The sequence below is a fragment of the Carassius gibelio genome, chromosome B8, assembly GCF_023724105.1.
Source record: "Carassius gibelio isolate Cgi1373 ecotype wild population from Czech Republic chromosome B8, carGib1.2-hapl.c, whole genome shotgun sequence".
Taxonomy (NCBI): Eukaryota; Metazoa; Chordata; class Actinopteri; order Cypriniformes; family Cyprinidae; genus Carassius; species Carassius gibelio.
The window spans coordinates 17876808-17898272 of record NC_068403.1 but is presented as its reverse complement, the minus strand read 5'-3'; the positions used below and the strand labels follow the sequence as shown (position 1 = coordinate 17898272).

The following is a 21465-nucleotide window of genomic DNA, read 5'->3' as shown; positions in this document are numbered from 1 at the left end:
AATGCCGCATTGTCGACGTGTCCGGACATCTCTTCAGACATAGGGGTAACCTGAATATGTGTACGTTTCACGTCTGTTTATAACCTGCAGGTGCACATTGTCAATGATGTCACCTGCCGAGGTTATTTAAGCCAATTATTGCCATGTTTGACACACATGCTTCACAACAGGTCGAACAAAGATTGTTCTCATTAGCGCTATTGAGTGCAGCATCTCTTTCCCGCTTTTTCAGGGAACAGGGTTACAGTCAAGTAACCCGAGATGTGTTCCACTGAAAAAAAAAAAAAATGGTATTCAAAGTTTTCAATCAAAAATTGCTAGTAAATTTCACAAAGATACCGCAAGTAACACATTGAATTCAACACAAAATTTGTAAAGTACTGCAGTATTCTTAATTTTATTTAGTTCGTCTAAAAATCATTTTTTATTGTGTGTAAAAGATTCATCAGTGCACGTTGCTAAGACTTCTTCCTCTTAAATAACTTTCCTTTCCTGCTCCTGTCACTTAGGCCATGTGGGCTATTGGTTGGTGTTAACCAATTGTCAGGTTGTAATTTCTGAACTGTAAATTTTAGTGTAAGTGCAATCAAAGTGGAGATTTCTGATGTCGGATGTCTGATGGCCAATAAAAGATGTGTATTGTAATTGAAATCTAAATGTGCACTAGGTAAAGTGCAATAATATAAACAAATAAAAGTGTATTTTGGAATTTTTTAGTTTCACAGCACATAATGAAAAGCCAAATAGCCTAAAATCTCAAAATTGACCCGTGACCAGAAAAAAAAAAGTTTTTATTTGTCACAGTGCACACTTTTTATCATAGCTGTAAAACTACATCTTCTAAGCCCTATAATGGCTATGAGATTCAAAGATGACGTTGTAATCTGCTGTGGCTGGTTTACCCTGGCCATTTCCAGCACGCTTCTGCCTGTTGATCAAGTTCAATGAGAGCTGCAGTTTTAGTATGTAGCACATCATTCCCCTCTGCCACCTCTCCAGCGTGGAGTCTTAAAATGTGTGTCTGCACTGTTTTGAAGTCCCTGACGCTAATAAAACATGGCAGCGCCATCAACAAAGGCTATTTTGTCTGTCAGTCAAAGTGGCCCCCACTGTAATTGTCTATGACAAAAACAGATTCTACAGAATTAGCCAGTGAATTATGTGGTGGGAAGTAAACAGTTTGTGATTTATCATACTCAGGGTTGGAGGTAGATGGCCCTTTGTCAGGTCCTGATGAGAAAAATCTCTCCTGCGTCTTTTATTAAAAAAAAAAGTGTACAAAAAAAAAAAACAGGCTTCATGCATAGTAATAGCATTCATCCATATTTGTACCCTCAAGTCAGAACTATGAATAAAAATGGTCTGAAGTGGTAATAACTGCCGGGTAACAGTAGTGACTGCATCCAGAATGTCGGACTCATCACGTCACGCCACGCTAGCTGCACTCTTTCAGGGCTTTTGCTGGATTATTGCTATTTATCACGGCGAAAAATGGAACCATAATGAGTGCAGGCTTGGAAGGCTAAGGGAAAAAGTCATGCTTGAAAATGTCAACTAAACAGCTCCTGATTGTTTTCAAGTACTCCCTGTTCTGAAGCACAAGCAATTTGGCCTGCCACTGACTGGCCCGAGCGCTGGGCTGCCATGTCTGAAGATGATGGCTAGCGCACAGGTGCTTGCATTCTTAAAAGAGGGCAGCGATTCAACAAATTTGTGTGTGTGCGTCTGCGAAATACTACAAGCGGCCTTTTCATTGTAGGTACGGATCATGCATAATTGAAAGCCACCCACTTCTTGAAGTGCCTTTATTAAACTGGCTCATTGGTTTCAACTCATATAATCATTATTATATCCCTAATATTTATTTCTTTATTTATTTCTGGCAGAAGCAATTATGCAACGTGGTCGTGGACGTGAAGTTGATCGACTTGAAGGACTGTTTGCCAGAGGGCTTCACTCCTATCCAAGACACCACGGATACCCGTAAGCACAGTTCCTGTCTTTTTTTGCTTTCATCCTCTCTTTTTCTCTCTCTCTTCTCTCTGTAGTCATCCTGAGGGAGCGCTTCTCCAGAGGTTGTGAATGTGAATGTTTCATGGGCTCAGGTTTAGCTTAATTTATGATAGTGCGAGAGAGTAAAATAAACATTTTGCCCCGGAGGTAGGAGGAGAGGAGAACGATGAGTCATTGTTTATCTCTGCCAGAACCCAGCTTTTCTTTATGATGTGCTTATTTATTTATGTATTTATTTGTGCAGAGCGGGAGTGGATGGTGGTTATCTAATATTAATGAAATGCATTCCCTTGATGCTTTAGTGCTTTTTGAGTGCTATGTATTTCTCCCCTTCTCGTCTTCTCTCTTCTCCTCTCACCGCGCCTTTGAGAACGCCGCAATATTATTTTGGCATTGGGAGTGAGGGCAGCATGTTTATTATTTTCATTATTATTGCATTTACACGGCCCTCGCCCCTTGCAGCCTGGAAACGAATGGGATGGGCTCAGGAGTAATATGGCCGAGTCTGGTACCGGGTTCTGGAGGAACGACTAAAAAGAAAACGGAGTCTCATTGGGCGCTGGTTTTAATGTGCCGCTTTCTTCTAGCAAAGCCATGTTTAATAGATGCCTCAGCCACTGTATTGCCATTTCACTCTCAGTCAAGTCCCTTATATCCTTCTTACACACATATTTGATGCTGAAGATTCCCCTCTAGCACCCTATGACATTTTTATGCAATTATGATGGGCTTTCATATACTTATATGTGCCTTGAGCCTCAAAACATCACATAGGTTGCATTTATGTGGTGTTCAAATATTAATGCACAAATATATTTAGCTTGTCTCTCTGAATAAATTGTTAGGAAATAGGTAGTTTTTGTGCATATATTGTTGTGTCATTGTTTATAAGGCTTCCCAAGGACAAATAGGTCAGGCAATGTTTGTGGGGGAATTGATGCATAATGTAGGTTTTAGTTATGAGTATATGGGACTGTGGCAAATAAAAGCACTCTGGTTTAAATGCAGTTACACTGCTGATAAATGAAAGACATAATTAGGGCTGTTTATGTTATGACTGTTATATCTCTTTCTCTCTCAGAGGAGCAGGCTTTGAGGAAGGAGAGACTGTGTGTGAAGTTGGTCCCCAGGCACTGCGCTGATATGGCTATATGCGATATGGTTGTACAGGGGAAATCAAAGCACAGCCTCACTAATTATACATTTATAGGGTAAGATATCATATCTTTGGTATGACAACCATGGCATGTTTTTTTGAGAGTTACGTGTTTATATATGATGCAGATGGTTTGGTCACTATTCCCTGTGAGGTTAAAGAAGTACCAAAGTAAATATCCTGGAGCCATGCTTATTATGCTGTCTGAATCGTCATTTTTTTAACCAAAGTAGATTTTTCTTCTGTGTGTGTGTGTGTGTGTGTGTGTGTGTGTGTGTTTTTTTTGACCGGCTCCTATTTCCTCTAGTGCACCTTACTGCCTGCGGCCTGCTACAGGCATTATGGGCGCTTGCTTTACTGGTGCTGCTCTTCTGACAGTGTTTAAAGCCACCCCTGATATGTCTTACAAACATTATATAGTTTTTTTATTGACAATATGGTGTTTTATACCTTATAGAGTGAGCAAGTATTGTTTGTTTAGGGCACTGCTGTTCAAAAGTTTGAGGTCAGCAAATGTAAGTTGTTTTTTTAAATGAATTTAAATTGTCTTATATTGATCAAAGCTTGATTGCAAATACAGTAAAATTTTAATGTTGTGAAATATTTTTACATTTTAAAATAACTTTTCTATTTGAATAGTCACTGAAGACAAGTAAACAGTCATACAAAAAGATTAAATAAAGATAAGCAACTGATTACCAGCAATAGGACTAAAAAATAAAGTAGAGCAAAGAAATGCTATATGCATTGTACTGTATAAAGTAAGCAAATGCCTAAAAATTTATTTACATTTTAAATTAAAAAATTATTAAATGTGTAAATTAAATATATAATTATATATTATTAAATATATAAGTTACAAAAGTGATTTAGTCAAGACGAGAGCAGTAGGAGATTTTCTCCCTTTTTGTTGTTTGATTAACATGAGTGACAGACAGTGGGAATATTAGACTGCTGTCACTTTAAGAGCTGCCAATATACTGTTACACATTTTCTTTTCAGCTGTTTGATTTCAGTAAATACCTAAATTACTGTGTTTACAGGGATTCTTGAAAAGACTGGGAGTTACTGTCACATACAGTTTGTGTATTTAACCATTCGAGGCCTATAAAGCAGCAAAAATAACACAGTTCAGTACTCCCACACTATGAGCACCATCTTCATGTGAACGTGCCTCACTGTCTCTCAGACTCAGGCACATATAGTGAAATGAGTTCTCTCTCACTTCTGGTTCCATTTTAACGGCCTTAAATTAATTTGTTTTTAAACTACAATGCTTAAAAAATCTGTACAAGACTATTTATCAGTTGACAAATTTCTAACGGTTAATCATGTCTACCAGTATATCAGCCTCCCATCAGTGCATTAAGTGGGCCGGTACGCACCGGTACTCAGTACCGTCACTTCCAAATATAGCTCTTGAGCGTATCGCCACCTCTCCGTGCGCCCAGAACGTGCTTGTAGCGTACCGGTACGCTCATTTGGACATCTGTTTTAATATAGGTTTTAATCTTTTACCTTCACTTCCGATTTTCAGAGCGCCCTTCACAATGCAAGCATCCTAATTCATCCCACCGAGAGCAGAAACTACATTACCCATTCACCCTTAAGTTATAAAAGTGAATAGCGCATGTGTCGCTTTTCCCACTGTTAAGTGTCAACAACTCAACGTGGTCGGAGAAGGTGTGTGAAACTCGTTATGAGTGTACACTCGGTTCGGTTATAAATCAAATACAGTAAATAACACTTAATATGTTCCCTTGGCTTCAGACTCTGAATACTGAAGAGAACATGATCAGAATCAGATGATTCGCTGACCGACACATCACCAAATCTAAATAATATCACTGCAGGTCAGACTCAAGCTAATGAAGTAATGCAGCTATTTCAGGTAGGGTGACCAGATGTCCCGAAAAATTCGGGACAGTCCCGAAATCTAATCAGTTGTCCCGACTCCCGAATCTGGCCCTAATTGTCCCGAAAATTGTACTAAAACAAAATCTTGAGTATTTATTGTCTGATAAACATTAAAAACTGTCTGCGGAGGTTGAGTCGTCCTGCAGCCCCCGCTGGCTGCTCATTGGCTGCAGCATCTTTTTTCTAAGTTCTAAAAAAATACTGTAGGCGGCTAGGCACAAATTTAGATATTCATTTATCTAATTAATCTATAGCCTATGCACAAAGACAATATGATCTTTTTGTCCACTTTTTGTTTTAAAGCTTGATGAAGAGAGCGCAAGTTGCTGCAGCTGCGAGGAGGACAGTGATGCACGCGTACAGGAATGATTGACAGATCGCGGCAATGTGTACAAAAAATACTCCGCTACACAGTTATTTCGTTAGCTTATGAACGTTAGCGTTACAGAAAGGTCTGATTTACGCACTGTTACAACATTTTTTTTTTTTTACAATGACATTGGAGTTCATGATTTTAATGTTGCTGTTTCTTGTGGCAGACTAAAGAGTAATGACAGACGGTTGATCTATGAATAAAAATGTGTTTAGCTAAGGTTTGAAATTCATTTATTAATTTATTATAGGCTACGAAGTCTAATATCATAAGCCCCCCATCCCGTCACCCAAGACCGCAGACCCCCCCCCCCCCCCCCGTTAATAAATTAGGCAATAATAGAGTACCGGCACCTCTTTTGGGCAACTTAAAGCACTGCCTCCCATTAAAAACTGCTTTGTAGTCTTATGGAATCTGAGAGACATTTGTTCATGATTATTTGATGAATAAAAAGGTCAAAAGAGCAATTTATTTATTTATTTTAATTCTTTTGCAACATTATAAATATAGTGTGTGCCAATTTTTGATCAATTTGACGTGTCCTTTCTGAATATAAAGTATTAATTTATTTAATAATAAAAATAATAATAAAGACTAAGGGTTAGGGTTAGGCTAGGGTTAGGGTAAGTGTACATATCATTTTAAATGTTCATGATAATGAAACAAGCTGTTTTTGTCCACAGTGAACTGAATGGTTTGGGGATTTGGTATCAGCTGGGAAAAGTCATTAAGTCGCAGCATACAGTGCTTAAAACCTCCTCTACCGCTGGTGTTGCCAGGTAAGACCCTTCACTAAGAATAAATGTACTATATTTCATGTTTTAATAGGATACTCCTTAACACAGAATGAGAAATTGCACATTGAGTGTTGTTGGATGATGGATAGTCCAACATTCTGTAAAATTAAGTTTCTAAGAAGTTGGAAATGTCTCCTTTTCAAGTTCAAGAAACAGAATGTAGCATAAGATAACTAAGTGTTTTTCCACTGATAACACGGAGTTCGGCAGGGACAAAACAGAAAGTGCTCAAGCAGGAGAGACCGCCACGAGGAGAGTGCAATCTGTTGTCTGCTCTGACACACAACACAAACACACAGTCTGCCCGGCGGCCTCTCACACAAACACACGGCCTGGAGGGAAGAACACAGAGAGGGAGTGTGTGACTTTGTACCTCATCCAACTCAAACATGTCAATTATTAATGTGCAGGAAGTAGTGGGGTTTTTCCTCTGTAAATAGTAAATAAACAATCACTGCTCCCGTCCTATAGTTGATAGAGCGGAGAGGTTGGTGGGGGTATGTGATTGTGCCAAACGAAAATGCCAGATTTGAGTGTGCCAGAAGACTTTGAAGGTCCTGGCAATGCAGTTAATACAAGTAAACATAAAGCTTAGTTGGCGTTTTATTTCTGCAAATTTTACCCACTTTGTATTTCAATGCCTGTACGAGAAGTTGCCATTCCACATGCTAAATTTTGGAGTGGAACAATAGAAAAACATCTTTCTACACATTTCAGTGGACAAAACATATTTGTCAAATGTGTCGTCAGATGAATAATCAAACACACCAGTACCCAACTATTGAACAGAATTATCTTTTTGCATTTTTTTTTGCTCACTTCAGATTAAATATGGCTTCGATTCTGAGTTGGGCTTATTCTCAAATAAATTCTTCATGATCATTGTTTGCTTTCATCCCAAAATGAGCATAAGATGTTCCAGTGGGCTCCACTTGGAACACTGTCTCAAGTTTTGCTCTTTGAACTTTTGCGCAAGACCGACCTCTGAAACATACCCAGGGTGTCCGCGGGGTTTTAAAAAGTATTAAAAAGTGATAAATCAAAATAGTCAAATTTAAGGCCATTAAAAGTGTTAAATGTGGTCTCAGAGGTATTATTTTTTTCCAAATTAGGTTTTATTTTTTCAGACTATCAGGTGTCCTATTCTGATTGAAATTCTATCTGCGTTCGCGTTAGTTCGTTTAAATATGGGCTTTAGCATATCTGGGCAGATAATCAAAGATCTTTCGTCTCCGTCTCAACGTATGTTTGATGCTGACGTCATATTCAGTGGTCGTTCGGCATCATCTCAGAACACTGCGCGCTCAACAGAAGTGGCTGGCTTCCGTTTTATTTTAGACTTGCTTCAAGGCATATCTTCAAAGACTGGACAACCATCGTCGTCTTCATGGGCAAATGCAAGTTTTCTAATAGATTTACTGATAGCGCTGTTTCTCACACATGCAAAGAGAGAGAGAGCGAGAGTCTTACCAAGCTGAATCAACACGCTATATGTAAACTATTCTTTGTTGTCTTCTCCTGTCAAAATAACGGAGTTCATTTAGAATTATTCATATTCATTTTCAAACAAGCAGAAGACACACCGGTTTCTCCGGTAGTGGGCGGAGCTAATGGCAATTTCATTGGCTGGCGCTGATTTAGTACCGTCCCTGTTTTGATTTCAGCAAATCAGTTTGACCGAACGCAGACAACGTGATTAATATTCATGAACCCAGCAGCTCATCAATTAATAGTGCATTGTATATACATTAGTATGATAGTAGAATTAGTAGTAGTATTATCTTTTAATAATAATTAATTTGATCTATTACTATTTTGTTACAGAAACCCTCAATGACCAAAAATATCTTAAGCATCACCACCAGTCTTAAGTTCAGTTAAAATGACAAATATGCATTCATTAGGCCTAAAAGTAAATTTTTACATAAGGGCATTGTGCTAGAAATATTACTATTATTTAGTAAAATGTATGTGATACTGCTACTACTGTTGAAAAAAATTAAAAAACTTTATTTTTTGAATAAAAAAATCACAATATTTCTTCCATGTTTTAATTTTAATAGCAAATCCCCTTTATTTACCAAAAATAAAATGTTTAAATTTCATAAATTAAAAGACAAATTAAATTTGGGGGAAACTTGTTTACTGTTTTTCATAATTATATAACTTGTAGAAAAACTTTAAACACAATAAGTATAAAGAATGGCATTGGTTTTATTTTTATTGTAAAAAGTAAAAAATCTGTGTAAATTATAGAAAGGTCGCTGATTAACACTTGCAATTCAGTGTCGTGATGGTTTTAAAAAATATTCTGAAGGTAGTAAAAAAGGTATTAAAAAGTAGTAAATTTAACTTAAGGATTGCTGTATATACCCTGATACCGTGGTTTCGCGGCTTGAATAAAGCCCTTTGTGCCATGTGTTTTTTGGAAGGGGCAGCTATAGAGGAGAAGTGTTTGATGTTTCTGAGTCATCCTACATCTAGTCCCACACATTCACACACTTCGTCTCACCCTGTTAATTCCTCACTCTTTTGAAGACACTTTTCAAGTTGGAGAAGAATAAATTGTACCTCCAAGCGAGGATCCGCGCCTCCCCACTCCGATACCTGCTGTGATCACAGACTGTGCACTTTTGTGTTATTATTACATTTCATGCTTCTACGTCTGCGTGAATGTCCAACTGCAATCTGTGAAAAAAGTTGTTGGTTTAAGAGGCACAAGAGGTAACCAAGTGTTTTATTGAAGACGTCATTGGACTTCCTTGTTTCAAGACCTTAAGCATTATGTTAAATAGAATGTATCTGCTACAAAATACCACATTTTTGATTTTAGTCTGTGTCAGTTAGCTTTGAGGTCATTTATAGGGTATTGTTCTTCTAAAAGACAAAATACTTCTAAAAGACACTCATTTTGTCCATTTAAATGTTCAGAATACCCCACCATTTGTTTTAGTCATTTAAATAAAATAAAATGTAAATATTAGATGGAGAAAAAAAATGTTGCATTGGAATCTAACAAGAAAATGCTGAATTATTACTCAAATTTAAATACAAATATAAAAATAAAAGCTAATTCATAATAATAAATACTATATTATACTAGTGTATAAATTCTAAAATAAGATAAATGATAAAAAAAAAAAATACAATTATAAAATTTTAAATACAAATATAAAAATAAAAGCTAATTCATAATATTAAATACTATATTATACTAGTGTATAAATTCTAAAATAAGATAAATGATAAAAAAAAAAAAAAAAAAAAAAAACATGTTCATCAAATGATTTGATGGGATAGTTAAGATTTGATTTAATTTGTTCAGAATAAAATGTAATATGCTTGACTTTCCCTTTCCCTGTGTTTCCCTTACCAACTATATTAAAAACCCTCTGGGCCTCTTTTTTTTCTTCATTTTTGACTGAAAGATTTTACATTTCGAATGCTTAATGAAAAATCTAAATCAAAATCAATAATGATAATAATAATACATTTTCAATAATACACAAATACATTTTGCATACTATAATTACAATAGTATGATCAAATTCTAAATAAAAGTTACAAATATGCAAGATAAAAATATTGCAAACCAATTTGCTCTTTTGTTCATTTTAATTACTTCCATTGTCCTAATTTGTCACTTATGACTGTGAAGGTCCCATGTGTAATCTCAAACAAAGAGGCTCAGATGATTAAAGGCAAGATAATATATTGTTAAAAGCAAAGGAATAATGTAAAATAAAGGTTTTAGAAGAGGAAACCTGCATTGTGTGTCACATTATAAGGTTTGATGCTGTTCTCACCTCATTTCACACAAACTCTTCACTCCCATCAATGTTTTACTGTTTGTATGACTCTTTTAAGATGCCCTCAAATTTAAATGCTTTTTACAGTTATAGGAAGATGTTTTAAACATAGTCAATAAGGAATAAATGTTTAATGACCCCTTTAACTTTGAATGCTGGTGGTTCTGCAAATAAACCCTTTTGCCTCGGGCTACAAGGACACTAATCACTGTGTGTGCAGACTACTGAGTGTAAAGTAGTTTCCCTTGCTGCCTGTTTGAAATTTCAAAGAATTTCTGTGAAGTATTTATGTAAAAAATAAAATAAAATAAATGTATAATCTGCAATGTACAGTATTTAATTCTTAACAATAACTGTATGCTTTGTTGTGATTGTTATGATTGCACCGTTCTATTTCTGCCATTTAAATACTTGGTGTCAATTATGTGACGCCCTTTTCTTTCAAACTGGGCCTGGTCAATCCAGTTCCCAAACCATAGATTTTAGGGTTGTTGTTCTTCAGGGTGAGCAGCTTCTCCCATCTGCGTTGCCATTTGTTGTCCTGATAAAACTGTCATCTTTCGCTCTGATATCTGACCTCTAGATTGACAGAGAACATAAAGTTGCCTTGTGCTAATATTTCGGTTTCTCTTTTTCTTCATAGAATCAAGGTTTCAGGCATTTCTCTCTGAATGATAGGGCCATATACAGGAAAAGTTTTTATATCCAATAGCTGAACAATATAAATGTAAAGGTCAAGCATATTTCCCATTGTGAGCAAGAAGCCTTTTTTTATGCCTTCCCATGATTCACTCCACTGATTCACTATTGGAGGTCAGTAAATATAAAATCATATTGGCTGAACTTTGGAATAAAGTTCTATAGATACATAGATACATAGATAGATAGATAGATGCCGTCGCTAGTGGGTGTGAAAGGTGGTGATGATTATAGGGGTCCACGGCTGAGGGGGGCTGCCCGGCGATCTCAACCGTCTGGCTGAGGCCAGCCAAAAAAGACACTCGGGACAGTTGACAGACCACTGCTGTGCGTCATCATGAAAGTTTATCATTTTCACGTGTTTTTAAGCCTTGCCAATTTAAACATTTAAAAGAGTTTAAAGCATTCAAACACAAGATGCGGTAACAGGCTACTTGCGCACCATGTTGTTCGGTGCGCACACAGAGAGCTGCGTCTCACAGACAGCAACACCGAACCAAGCTTTCCTTCGCGAAATACAATTATGTCAAAATACCCTTCTTGGAATGTATGTTCAAAAAAAAAAAAACTTAGAAACTGAGAAAAAAATCGGAAAATGTATCATTATAATAGAAGCAGTGTGTCTTAAAGTGACCTAATTTACTAGCTGCTGCCTGTGTTTTTGATGTTAATCCAAGAAAATTAAAGAAAGAAATCAGTCAGAGCTCTTGCCTGAATTACTTTGTAGTTTTAACAAGAATTTATCCACAGGCAAACCAAAAATAAATCAGACAACATATATAATTTCTGTATTATATCTAATACTGATATTATCAGGACACTAAGTCATATATGTAAGTGAGTATAGGAAAATAAAGGGAACTGTGATTTAAATTATACCAAAAAAATCTTCATACTGTGGACTACCAGTGAAAAAAAGAAAAAAAAGAAATTGGGACCGAAAATTATTCAGACACTCTGACCTGAACATGTTTTGCTTACATGTTTTTTTTTTTTTTTTTTTTTTTATTGCTAATGCAACCTTTTTACACCACAGACTGAACAAAATTAAACATTGCTTGGTAATTGGTCGTCAAAGAATTGATAGTTGTGTAAATATTGTCATACTAACAGTTGTCTGAAGTTTTGGTTAATTGTAATCCATTACATAGGCATACCTTTCTATCAAAATTATCTGACATTATCAAGATTAATTTGTTTTGACACAGTTTAACTCTGAGTTCTTGCCATATTTTATTACCATTTTCTAAACCATAGCAAAAAAAAAAAAAAAAACCTGTGATAACATAAGAAATGTTGAAGGTGTCTGAATAAATTTTGGTTTGACTGTATATTTTATTTTACATTGAAGATTATGCAGTGTTATTTTACATTTATTTATTTGGTTTCTGTACCTGGACATCTACAAACTTGGAAAAAAAATTAAACACTGTGTAAATAGCACAAATAAAATAAAAAAAATCGAATGAACATACAAATTAAACAATTTCAAATAGGGCCCAGTGGAACAACCTGCACCAGGGCCCCGCAAACCCCAGCTACGGCCCTGATGCTGGCACAGGCTGTATATGGGAACGTCTTGCATTATGAGTACTCTATACAGCATTTGAGTAGCACTGATGGATGGGTGTCAGTGTTCCCGCTCTTTGTTGGTTTCTGTGACCTCTGTGTCACCTACTCAACATCAGCTCTCAAAACAACGGCTGATCTACCAGTTCTCAGGGAAGGCAGGTCCTGTACGAGATCTGTTGTGACACCATCTTTAGATGTGTTTTTCCGACACTCTTCTTGTGTACCCTTTCCCAGAAAGCTCTAAAAAGCGTGCAAATTTCCATACACATCAAGTAAACTCAAACTGAGCAGTGCCACAAACAATAGAATCATCAGCAAAGATCTGTGGTGCTTTAGAGATTCTACACTCCCATATTCCGCCGTGGAATTCTTCAAGATTCTTCCTTCTCCACACCTGACATGGAACTTTAAGTGGGGTAATGACAAGCGGGAAAGCCGCCACTGCAGAGAGCAGCTGTCTACAAGCCGTGGGTTGTGTGGGCTGCCTGCTCGGAGCGAGCGCTGAGGTGTTGTCATCGAGGATCTCGGATGAGTGTCAAAACACCGGCTTCCAGATTCCTCTCAGTTTGTGCCGTATTATTTTTATATATCGTTTTTATCCCAGTCTTTGCCTCACCGAAAGCTTTGGCGAATTTGTCCACAGTGTGACAGATGTTCCCAACGTCTCCTCCCCAAGACGGACTTGTGCTTCCGCTTCTACACCGATGCCTTCTTGAGTTTCTCATCAGCCACCCATGGAGATTCCAGCATGTGGGATTGGGCTTTTGATATTGAGATTACCCTGACTAATTGGCTCCTTTATGGGGCTCCTGAAAATTTCGCAGGCTGTAAATTTTCCTTGCCAGTCAATACTGCATAAGTTTGCAACCATTTATGTTCATGCAACAGTTTTAAAATGGACACATTTTTTTTCAGTTTTATCACTGATGGTAGTCCAACCACATTTCGGTCTTATATTAGTCTACCTACACTACTAGTATGTGTCTGTCTTCTCATTTGAAGACTCCGCTCTAATTTGCTCAGTCCTTCATCCCAAGTCGAGCCTCTTCCTCCGCCTACCAGGGATTGTGATATTCTTGAGTGCTTGTCTTTGTGTCCACTCGTCTTCCATTTGGCCTTATTAGGAATCAACCATCAACTGTCCTCTGAGTATATGCTTTGAGACACATGTGGAGCATGTTGAAGATCCTTGATATTTCTCAGGCTGTAATATTGCCTTGCCTGTAAATACTATACAAGCTAACAATCCTTTTGGTTCATAGAAAAGTTTGAAAGTACTTTGTTGTTGTTTGTTTTATCACTAGTGGTAATCCAACTGCATTTGGTTTTATTTAGTCTACATACAGTACACATGTTGGAAGTGCCTGTCTCTTTGTTTGAAGACTGTTCTAATTTGTCCAGTCCTTCAACCCAGGTCAATCCTCTTTCTCCAACTACCAGGCATTGTGATATTCCCGAGTGCCTGTCTTTGTGTCCACTTGGCCTTATTAGGAATCAACCATCAACTGTCCTCCAGGTTTGTGCCTCGAGACCTTCATCTGTCTTCAGACTCCATTCTTTCTTGACCTCATCATCATCCGTAGATCTAAGTGGAGCATGTTGAAGATCTGAAATGTCATAAGATACACAAACCATTTGAGGCTTATGCTGTGGTATACGAGTTAAATTGTTTACGTTGTAATCCCAGTACTGCTTTAATTCTTGGAGGTATTGCGGTATAATGTGATATTCAAAATTGGGATTTGTGTCAGTGTGGCTCTGATGGGTTTGAATGATGATTAATTGTAGTCAAAACTCCAGCGGCCGACATAATGCAAGCTCGCGCTGCCGTTGATTATGTAGCCATGTTTGTATTTTAAGAATTAGATGTGTAATTGATATGCCATATGCTACCCAAATCCAGTGTACCCTAAACTGCTAAAAGCAGAGAATTGGGATTGAGTATGGTTACACTGTTTGACAGCTCTGAGATAGGGAAACACTTGCCCTGAAACTTATATTATAGTTTTATTTCACTTTTTGAGAGGCGACTCAACGTCATAATGTTTTGGAGATTGGGTGCTTTTTTGAGTGTTATATTTTTAACATAAACACAACATTAGATCATCTTGAAATGGTTGATTTTCTGAAGACCAGCTCTTATCTCTATTGACCTTATCAAATTGGTGATGTTTTACGTCCAGATAGATGTGTGTGTCGTAAACAGGCTTTTCACTGAATACATCACATTTCCATTTTCTGTATCGCTCTGTATCATTCGCTATTGTTTTGGCTTGCTCCAGTGACTGGGGTAGTCGAGGCCAGTTTCGATGAAAGAGCATCCGGACCGTCTCCTTTCAGTTTATGGCTGTTTGTGAAATGTCTGGATGCGCGTAGAGCCATGTCCCCGGCTTTCTCTCCCCCCTGCTTTCGAGTCAACCTTTGCAAACGAAGGAAAGTCTTCATTAAATGTGGCAATCGGTTCCACAAGATTGATGCCAACCTTTTAAAAATTCACCATTGGGCCGAATTGAACACGGGCAAATGCTGATGCAGATGAACAGGGAGAAGTCGGCCCCATCGAGAGAAATAAATCTGAGTTGCAGGCTTCAGTTCATAAATACCACAGGCTGTCAGGGAGCATGTTTTATGGCCCCTGATAGAAATTACTGCATTTATTTATCTCATCACACCTGATAGAAATGCAGAGTAGCCACTCACCGCAGACCTGTCTTCAGTTTACTCACGAGTTGAATGCTAGAGCTGACCCACAGTTCCCATTCATTAATTCGGATGAATATGTACAGTAGATTTCTGGTGGACAGGGTGTTTGACTGAAAAAAAAAGTGCTTTCAGAAAGAATCAATGACTGTGTTTGGCTAATTTGTGTTTTGCTTAGCGGATTTCCACACCAAAGTAACCAACCGGATTTGCATTTGCATCTACAGCCCGAGCGCTTCAACCATTTCATCTATTTATTTCAAACATACCCCTCCTCCTTTTTCAACATGTACGCATCTCCTGCTTTGCATTGATATCACATTTCAGAAGCTTTTCCAACATCCACTTCTGCACTTACCTTCCTAACTTAGTCTCAAACTCAGATTCCTCCACCGGCTAAATGACATCTTACTCCCCTTGGCGGTGTCACTTTGCTCCTAATCTTCTTCCAAACATGACTCTGTCTGACTTTAATGCATCTGATGCATCCTGTAACCTGTTGGAGATGCTCATTTGGTCTTCAAAGCATGTCTAAAGCAGAATTATGCAGCACTCTTGATGCAGAGAGACTCAGGCAGCGAGCACTGAATTTATTGATTCCCGTGAGTGAGTCAGAGAGTGTAATTCACCAGCGCCTGATTGATGAGGAGAGCAAGTTCAAACTGTCCATGAAGTGCAACGCACGCTATTTTTGCTCTTTCCCAAAACTTTGATATGGATAAGCAGTTTGACTTGAGACCAGCAGAGGATTCTTTTATGCAAAATAGTTTATAATAATAATAATTATTATTCTCTTTGACAAATTGCTTTTATCCCTCTTTTCATTCAAGTCTAAATGCAGAAATATAATGAAAATGTATTAATTAATATTAATAGCAATAATAAATAATCGTAGTGGAAATATAAAATATTTTATAGTAACTTGCATGTATGAAAGATGAATGTATAATAATAACAATCTGTTATTATTATTAATATTATTATTATTAAATAATTATATTAATTGAATTTCATTATTAACTATTGGTTGGATTAATACTTTATTGTTAAGAAATAATGTTGCATTATTACTGCAACATTATTAGATTCATTGGCACTTAATGTGATGCTCCAAGGAAATAACAATAAAAAAAGTCCAACACTTTAGCTGTCCACGCAGGGTGACACTAATAATCTAGCCACAGACATTCTCCTTGGACTGATGAGGTGGTTGTGTGTGTATAAGTTTTAGAGCTGTTTCTGGACTGCTACGTTGTTGGTTTATGTGTGTGTGTGTGTGTGCGTGTGTGTGTGTGTTATACCATACTGGCTTAGGAAACCCTTCTTATTACCAGTGACTCCATGACAACCACTCACAGGCACCTAAGAGCCACAGACAGGGAGGGAGAGAAAATGGGAGGTTAATGATCAGATGGAGTCAGTGATTCACAGTGGTTAAAGATGGAGACCCACAATCCCTAACATTAATGATTCCTGGTATATTTATATCACATCTATATAGTTTCAAGATCTCTAAGAGCTGATTCTTTTGTGGAGCACAGTGTTGTACAGTCCAGTAAAGTACGCCAGAACTCATCAGTTTGCCGCGACGTTCACAATGTGGCACTTTGAAGATTTGAATTGTGCAAATTTGCGTTCATGACAGATTTTATGGGCCGTGTTTCCATTGTTATCTGATTTGCATAATTCCTTTATAATTCTGCAGACACTATTTGTACGTAAATATACGGTCCAGAAATTTTAGAAAGCAGAAAGATTTCTATTGAATTGCTTTGTGAGATCTCCTTCCGGAATTGTTTTACTGATTCTTTTGAACATTTCCATTAATTATTTCCTATGTCTTTGCACATTGTTAATGGGGTCAGTTCTGCCTCTCTTTCCTAGAAAATGCCCTGAGTCTCCGGCCTCCAGTCCTACTAAAAAGAACATGGTCAGGCCAGACTATGAACACCAAACCTACAACCTCTACACCAAATCAGGTCAGTCCCTCTGTAATAATTATCTCAAAAGTTCAGCATTCATTTTAGGTAATTATAGCAAACTTTTACAGCCTCGCTACACAACCTTCTGTGAAACTGACTTTAGTGACATTGCTACAGTTATTGTTAACACTTAAGCTGGCAGAAAAAAAAATACACCAATGATGTGTGTACTTTTATGCAAACATTAGGAGAATGTGATACGTGCGCTTCAGGAAATCCCATTGACCACCTCACTCTGCAGAACTGTCTTTCAGGTCCAAAATATAACTTGAGTTTGAGATGTGAAAGCATGCTTGTATGCTTTTTTCTGGCTGGAGAGAGACACCATGTGGTGAGGAAGAGCTAATCTGTAGCACAGAAGAAGAAATCACACTGTATTGAGGTGCATCAAGGTCCAAAGCTGACATTTGGTCACACATCCTCATGTGTGTTTTTTTTTTTAATATAGTTTCTTTTTTTCTCAATGATAAAATGTGCAGGTCATACAGTGTATAACTGTATCATATTTTAATTTTAGTGGCTTAATGTGAAGAATATACCATGGGTTGCTACATGGAGATCTGGATAAGAAAAAAGTTAGATGATGTGCAAGTTGCTACGTTTTTTTTACCCTCAATCCATTTGATTTAGATTTTTTATTTACTATATTTTAGCTTGAGTTTGTATTTTCATTAATTGCATTAATACCTATTTGCTCTTAAAACAGCCTTAAGGAGACTTCAGGAAGTCACATATAGATTTTACGCGTTCTGTAATTGCGTGATTACAGGCACGTTGATCATATCAAGGCTTCAGTGGTTAAAATAAGTGACTGACATATTAAACTCTGCCACTTGCCTTTGACGTGGTTAAAGTGACAGCAGATTGACTTGTTCTCGAGTGTGGCCAAAGAGAAAGGAAAGGTTCTGTCAGCACGTGGGCGGATGCATTCTGCTTCCCTGTCGCCATGGTAATGCCATTTGACTGACATGCAGACACATGCTCTGCCACCAATCATCACTCTGTCACCACAAGTAGTGTGTTCTATTGATCCTCCTTTAGCAACGTCTCTATAACCGTCAGTAACTGTGTTCACAGGCGAGCTTAGCAGAGAAGCAGTATGTGGTCTAGTTATCCAGTGGATTTTTTTTTTGTATTTTTGTATTGATGGAGATAGTAGTGACACAGGGAATGAGTACATAAACTGCTATGCCACAGTTCTGACAATGTTGCCTGAAGTTTCTTATAAATAATAATAATTATTATTGTTTTATTGTATAATAATACATATTTCAGTTTCACTTTATTTTAAGGTGTCCTTGTTAGGATTAGGGTTTGGCTTAGGGTTACTTGCATGTAATTATTCATAATTAATTGTAGTTATAATAGTTAGTACACGTAATGTATAACAAGGACACCTTATGATAAAGTCTTACCCATATTTCAATAAACAAATTATAATATAAAGCTATAAGATATATGTGCATGCTTACATATTTATTATATAAATTAGCATGCACCCATATCTTATAGCATGTAATTGTAAATTATATTGTATAATTATACATATTTCTATAAATGTATTATATTAAAATTACATGTTATAAGATATGTGCATTGTTATTCATAAAATATAGACGCAAATTGGCATGCACACATATCTTTTTATATATAATTAAAGTATGATTATGTATAGAAAAATCTGTATTATTACTACCACTACTACTTCTACTATTAGTAAGAATTCTATTACAATTAATCTTCATGCATTATGATTTGTGAAACAAGTGTTGGGTTTTGATCAGACAGCTGGATTTACCTTGATCACTGGTAATGCAGCATGCATACATAATGATAATAATAATAATAATTTGTTAAATCTATTTAATTATGCATGTATTTATTTATTTTTAAATGTAGGATTATTATTATTTGTATTATTATCATTATTATTATCAATTGTATTTTATCATTAATCATGAATTGAGATTTGGCCTGAGGAGCAAGTGTGGGGTTTCAAACAGACAGCTGGATTTACCTTAATCATTGGGGACTCCGCGCGCTCGCATATGTGCATATATGTATGCGTGTGGATGTTGACAGCTGGCCAGGTTCGAGCAGGGCTAAAACCATGTGCGCTCTGTCAGGCTCGTAGCACCAGCTCCTTCAGGATTGATGAATTGCCTGCTTTCTTGATTAAACCTTCCGTCACTTTCCAACAAAACACACACATGCACAAAAAAAAAAAGACCAGCACATTAAAGACTAGCCTAGCACAGGAGACTCAACATGTCTGGGAATCTGTCATTGTCAGCCACATTATGTGCAGATTTGAGGTGCCTGTACTTTGACATTTATTAGCAGAGTATTAAAAACTAATTCACGTAGATTTGGCAACCTTCATTCACTTGACAGTCCACGCTCATTTTAACAAGTTGGGTCTTTCTAGACTTCACAACCTCTTACTTTGTTTCACCACCGCCTCTTTGAAGCCGAGCAGATTTTTTGTGTCATTTATTTTTCATTTCGCTTGATGGCTTGAAGGAAATATTCCCTAATTAGCGAAGGAATCAGTGTGAAAAAGAGTCCGTTTGCAACATCTGTGAGGTGATGGATTTGAATAGATTCTTTTTTGGGGAGTATTAATGAAGTAATACTTAGTCAGAAATATCAGCATATCTTAATATCAGAAATGAGTGTGATTTTCTAAATAGTGTTTGTAAAGGGAACTTCTTATTGTTAATATCTTATTTTATGTGGTAAGGAGCTTGACTTTTGCCACTTGTCATTGTCATTCTTGTCTATAAAAAAACCAAGCAACAGATACTCATAATAACACAGATATTGAATATCCCCTGTGTAAGTTACATTAACATATCTATTGCATTAATCACAAAAAGAATGACAATGCCTTTATTAAAGATTATATATAATGCCAATCAATTATTCCTTGGTGTATTAAAGGAAGATCAATTAAGAGGTGACTGGACAGAGAGCGAGAGAGAGAGAGAGAGAGAGATAGAGAGAGAGAGTTGTTTCAGTATTACCTTAAGTTTGCAAAATATCAGAGCGAGTGACAAAGATTTTTGATTTTCCGGAACTGATATTAGTCTCCTTATTAAAGGATGTGCATCTGCTTTTAATTTGCTGCAAATAATTGGAAAATGCAACAGAGCTTTCCAATTAAAGCGCCACTTTACGCACTTTAATAATACCCCCATAATATTAGAGCTTATGAAATGACAGGTGAGCTGGTGTATGAATAAAACATAAAGGCTCGTAATAAGAGACAGGAAAAAAAAAAATGGCAGACAGTTGTTGGGGGTTTTTAAAATGCTTGACTTAATTTGCATATATTAATCTCTTCTTTTCAGCCTTATCGAATATCCGTGCGTATTTGAAGTTAAAATAGTGATGACAGGCTGGGGTATGCTTCATTTTTCCACGGATTTATTGCTCCTATAATTCAGGATCTTTAATAAGCCAATATGACTGATCCTCCAAGTTCTGTGGAATTTCGTTAATTGTTCCAGATGGTGCTCACTGATTATGCAAAATGACTTTTCTTTTTTCCCCCACTTTTTTTTTTTTTTCACCGTCCCCGACCACACTGTTTTTTGATTGACTAACACAGAGAAAAAAGATTATTTTTGGGCCAGCACTTTCATTAGGAAGCCTCTAATCAGGTTTCAAACAAAAGTTCCATCTTATCTCCGGCTGCAGACTGCGCCGTGACTAGCGCTCCAGCTAGCGCTCCAGCTAGCGCTTGGCAGTCGAGGAGGATCCCGTAGGCTTTTAATCGTGACTCTAATCTCGTGTAGCCCGGCAGCTCTCTCCACCCGTGTGGCCATATTTTACAATACCAAAACACTTTAGGCTGAAGGATTAGAGAACACGCACTTGGGCTAGCGACACAAAAACTCATCTGCTAAGTGCGGCTGCTCCATGGCTGGATGGCTAGCCTTGAGGAGCTGGTTGATTAAAACCCCCCAAAGCTAGGCCACCATTTTTCTGCTCCTCCTCTCTCATAGCCGAGGGCCCATTGAAAGTTCACCTTGATTCTGTTTAGCATCAGCTAAATTGCCCTAAATGAATTGTGTATGGATATTTGATGGGTGGTGGTGGGGGACTAGGAGGGGAATAGACATAGACCAGATTTACAGCTGTGTTTTACTTTCGATGGGTACACGATTTAAGCCGCGCAATTTCGGGGCAATAAAACCGTTCTGAAAGGGAGCCAAGGACTTCAGGTTGGCGACAGGGCATGAAAGACTGCATACAGCTTTTTTTCCAAAAAAGCCATTAATGATTTATTCCCGTGGCCTACGTAGAGAGGGAGCCTGGGGAAAATGCAGAGGGGGTTTACAACTTGCTTGGCTCTTGTGCGTGATAGCAAATACCACTAAACCTGTGACTGATGTGACATCTGAAGTTTTGTTTCTGGATTAATCCGGATTTAGGACTCTAC

At 37.3% G+C, this 21465-nt stretch overlaps 1 protein-coding gene across 1 annotated transcript in view; it reads left to right on the top strand.

The window, feature by feature from the left end:
• mvb12bb (multivesicular body subunit 12Bb) overlaps positions 1 to 21465 on the top strand; it is a 68478-nt gene that overhangs the window by 21397 nt on the left and 25616 nt on the right. The window contains exons 7-10 of the mRNA XM_052564320.1: positions 1887 to 1983; positions 3095 to 3224; positions 6143 to 6238; positions 16921 to 17015. Of these exons, the coding sequence (XP_052420280.1) occupies positions 1887 to 1983; positions 3095 to 3224; positions 6143 to 6238; positions 16921 to 17015 (418 nt within the window). The remainder of the gene's footprint in view (positions 1 to 1886; positions 1984 to 3094; positions 3225 to 6142; positions 6239 to 16920; positions 17016 to 21465) is intronic.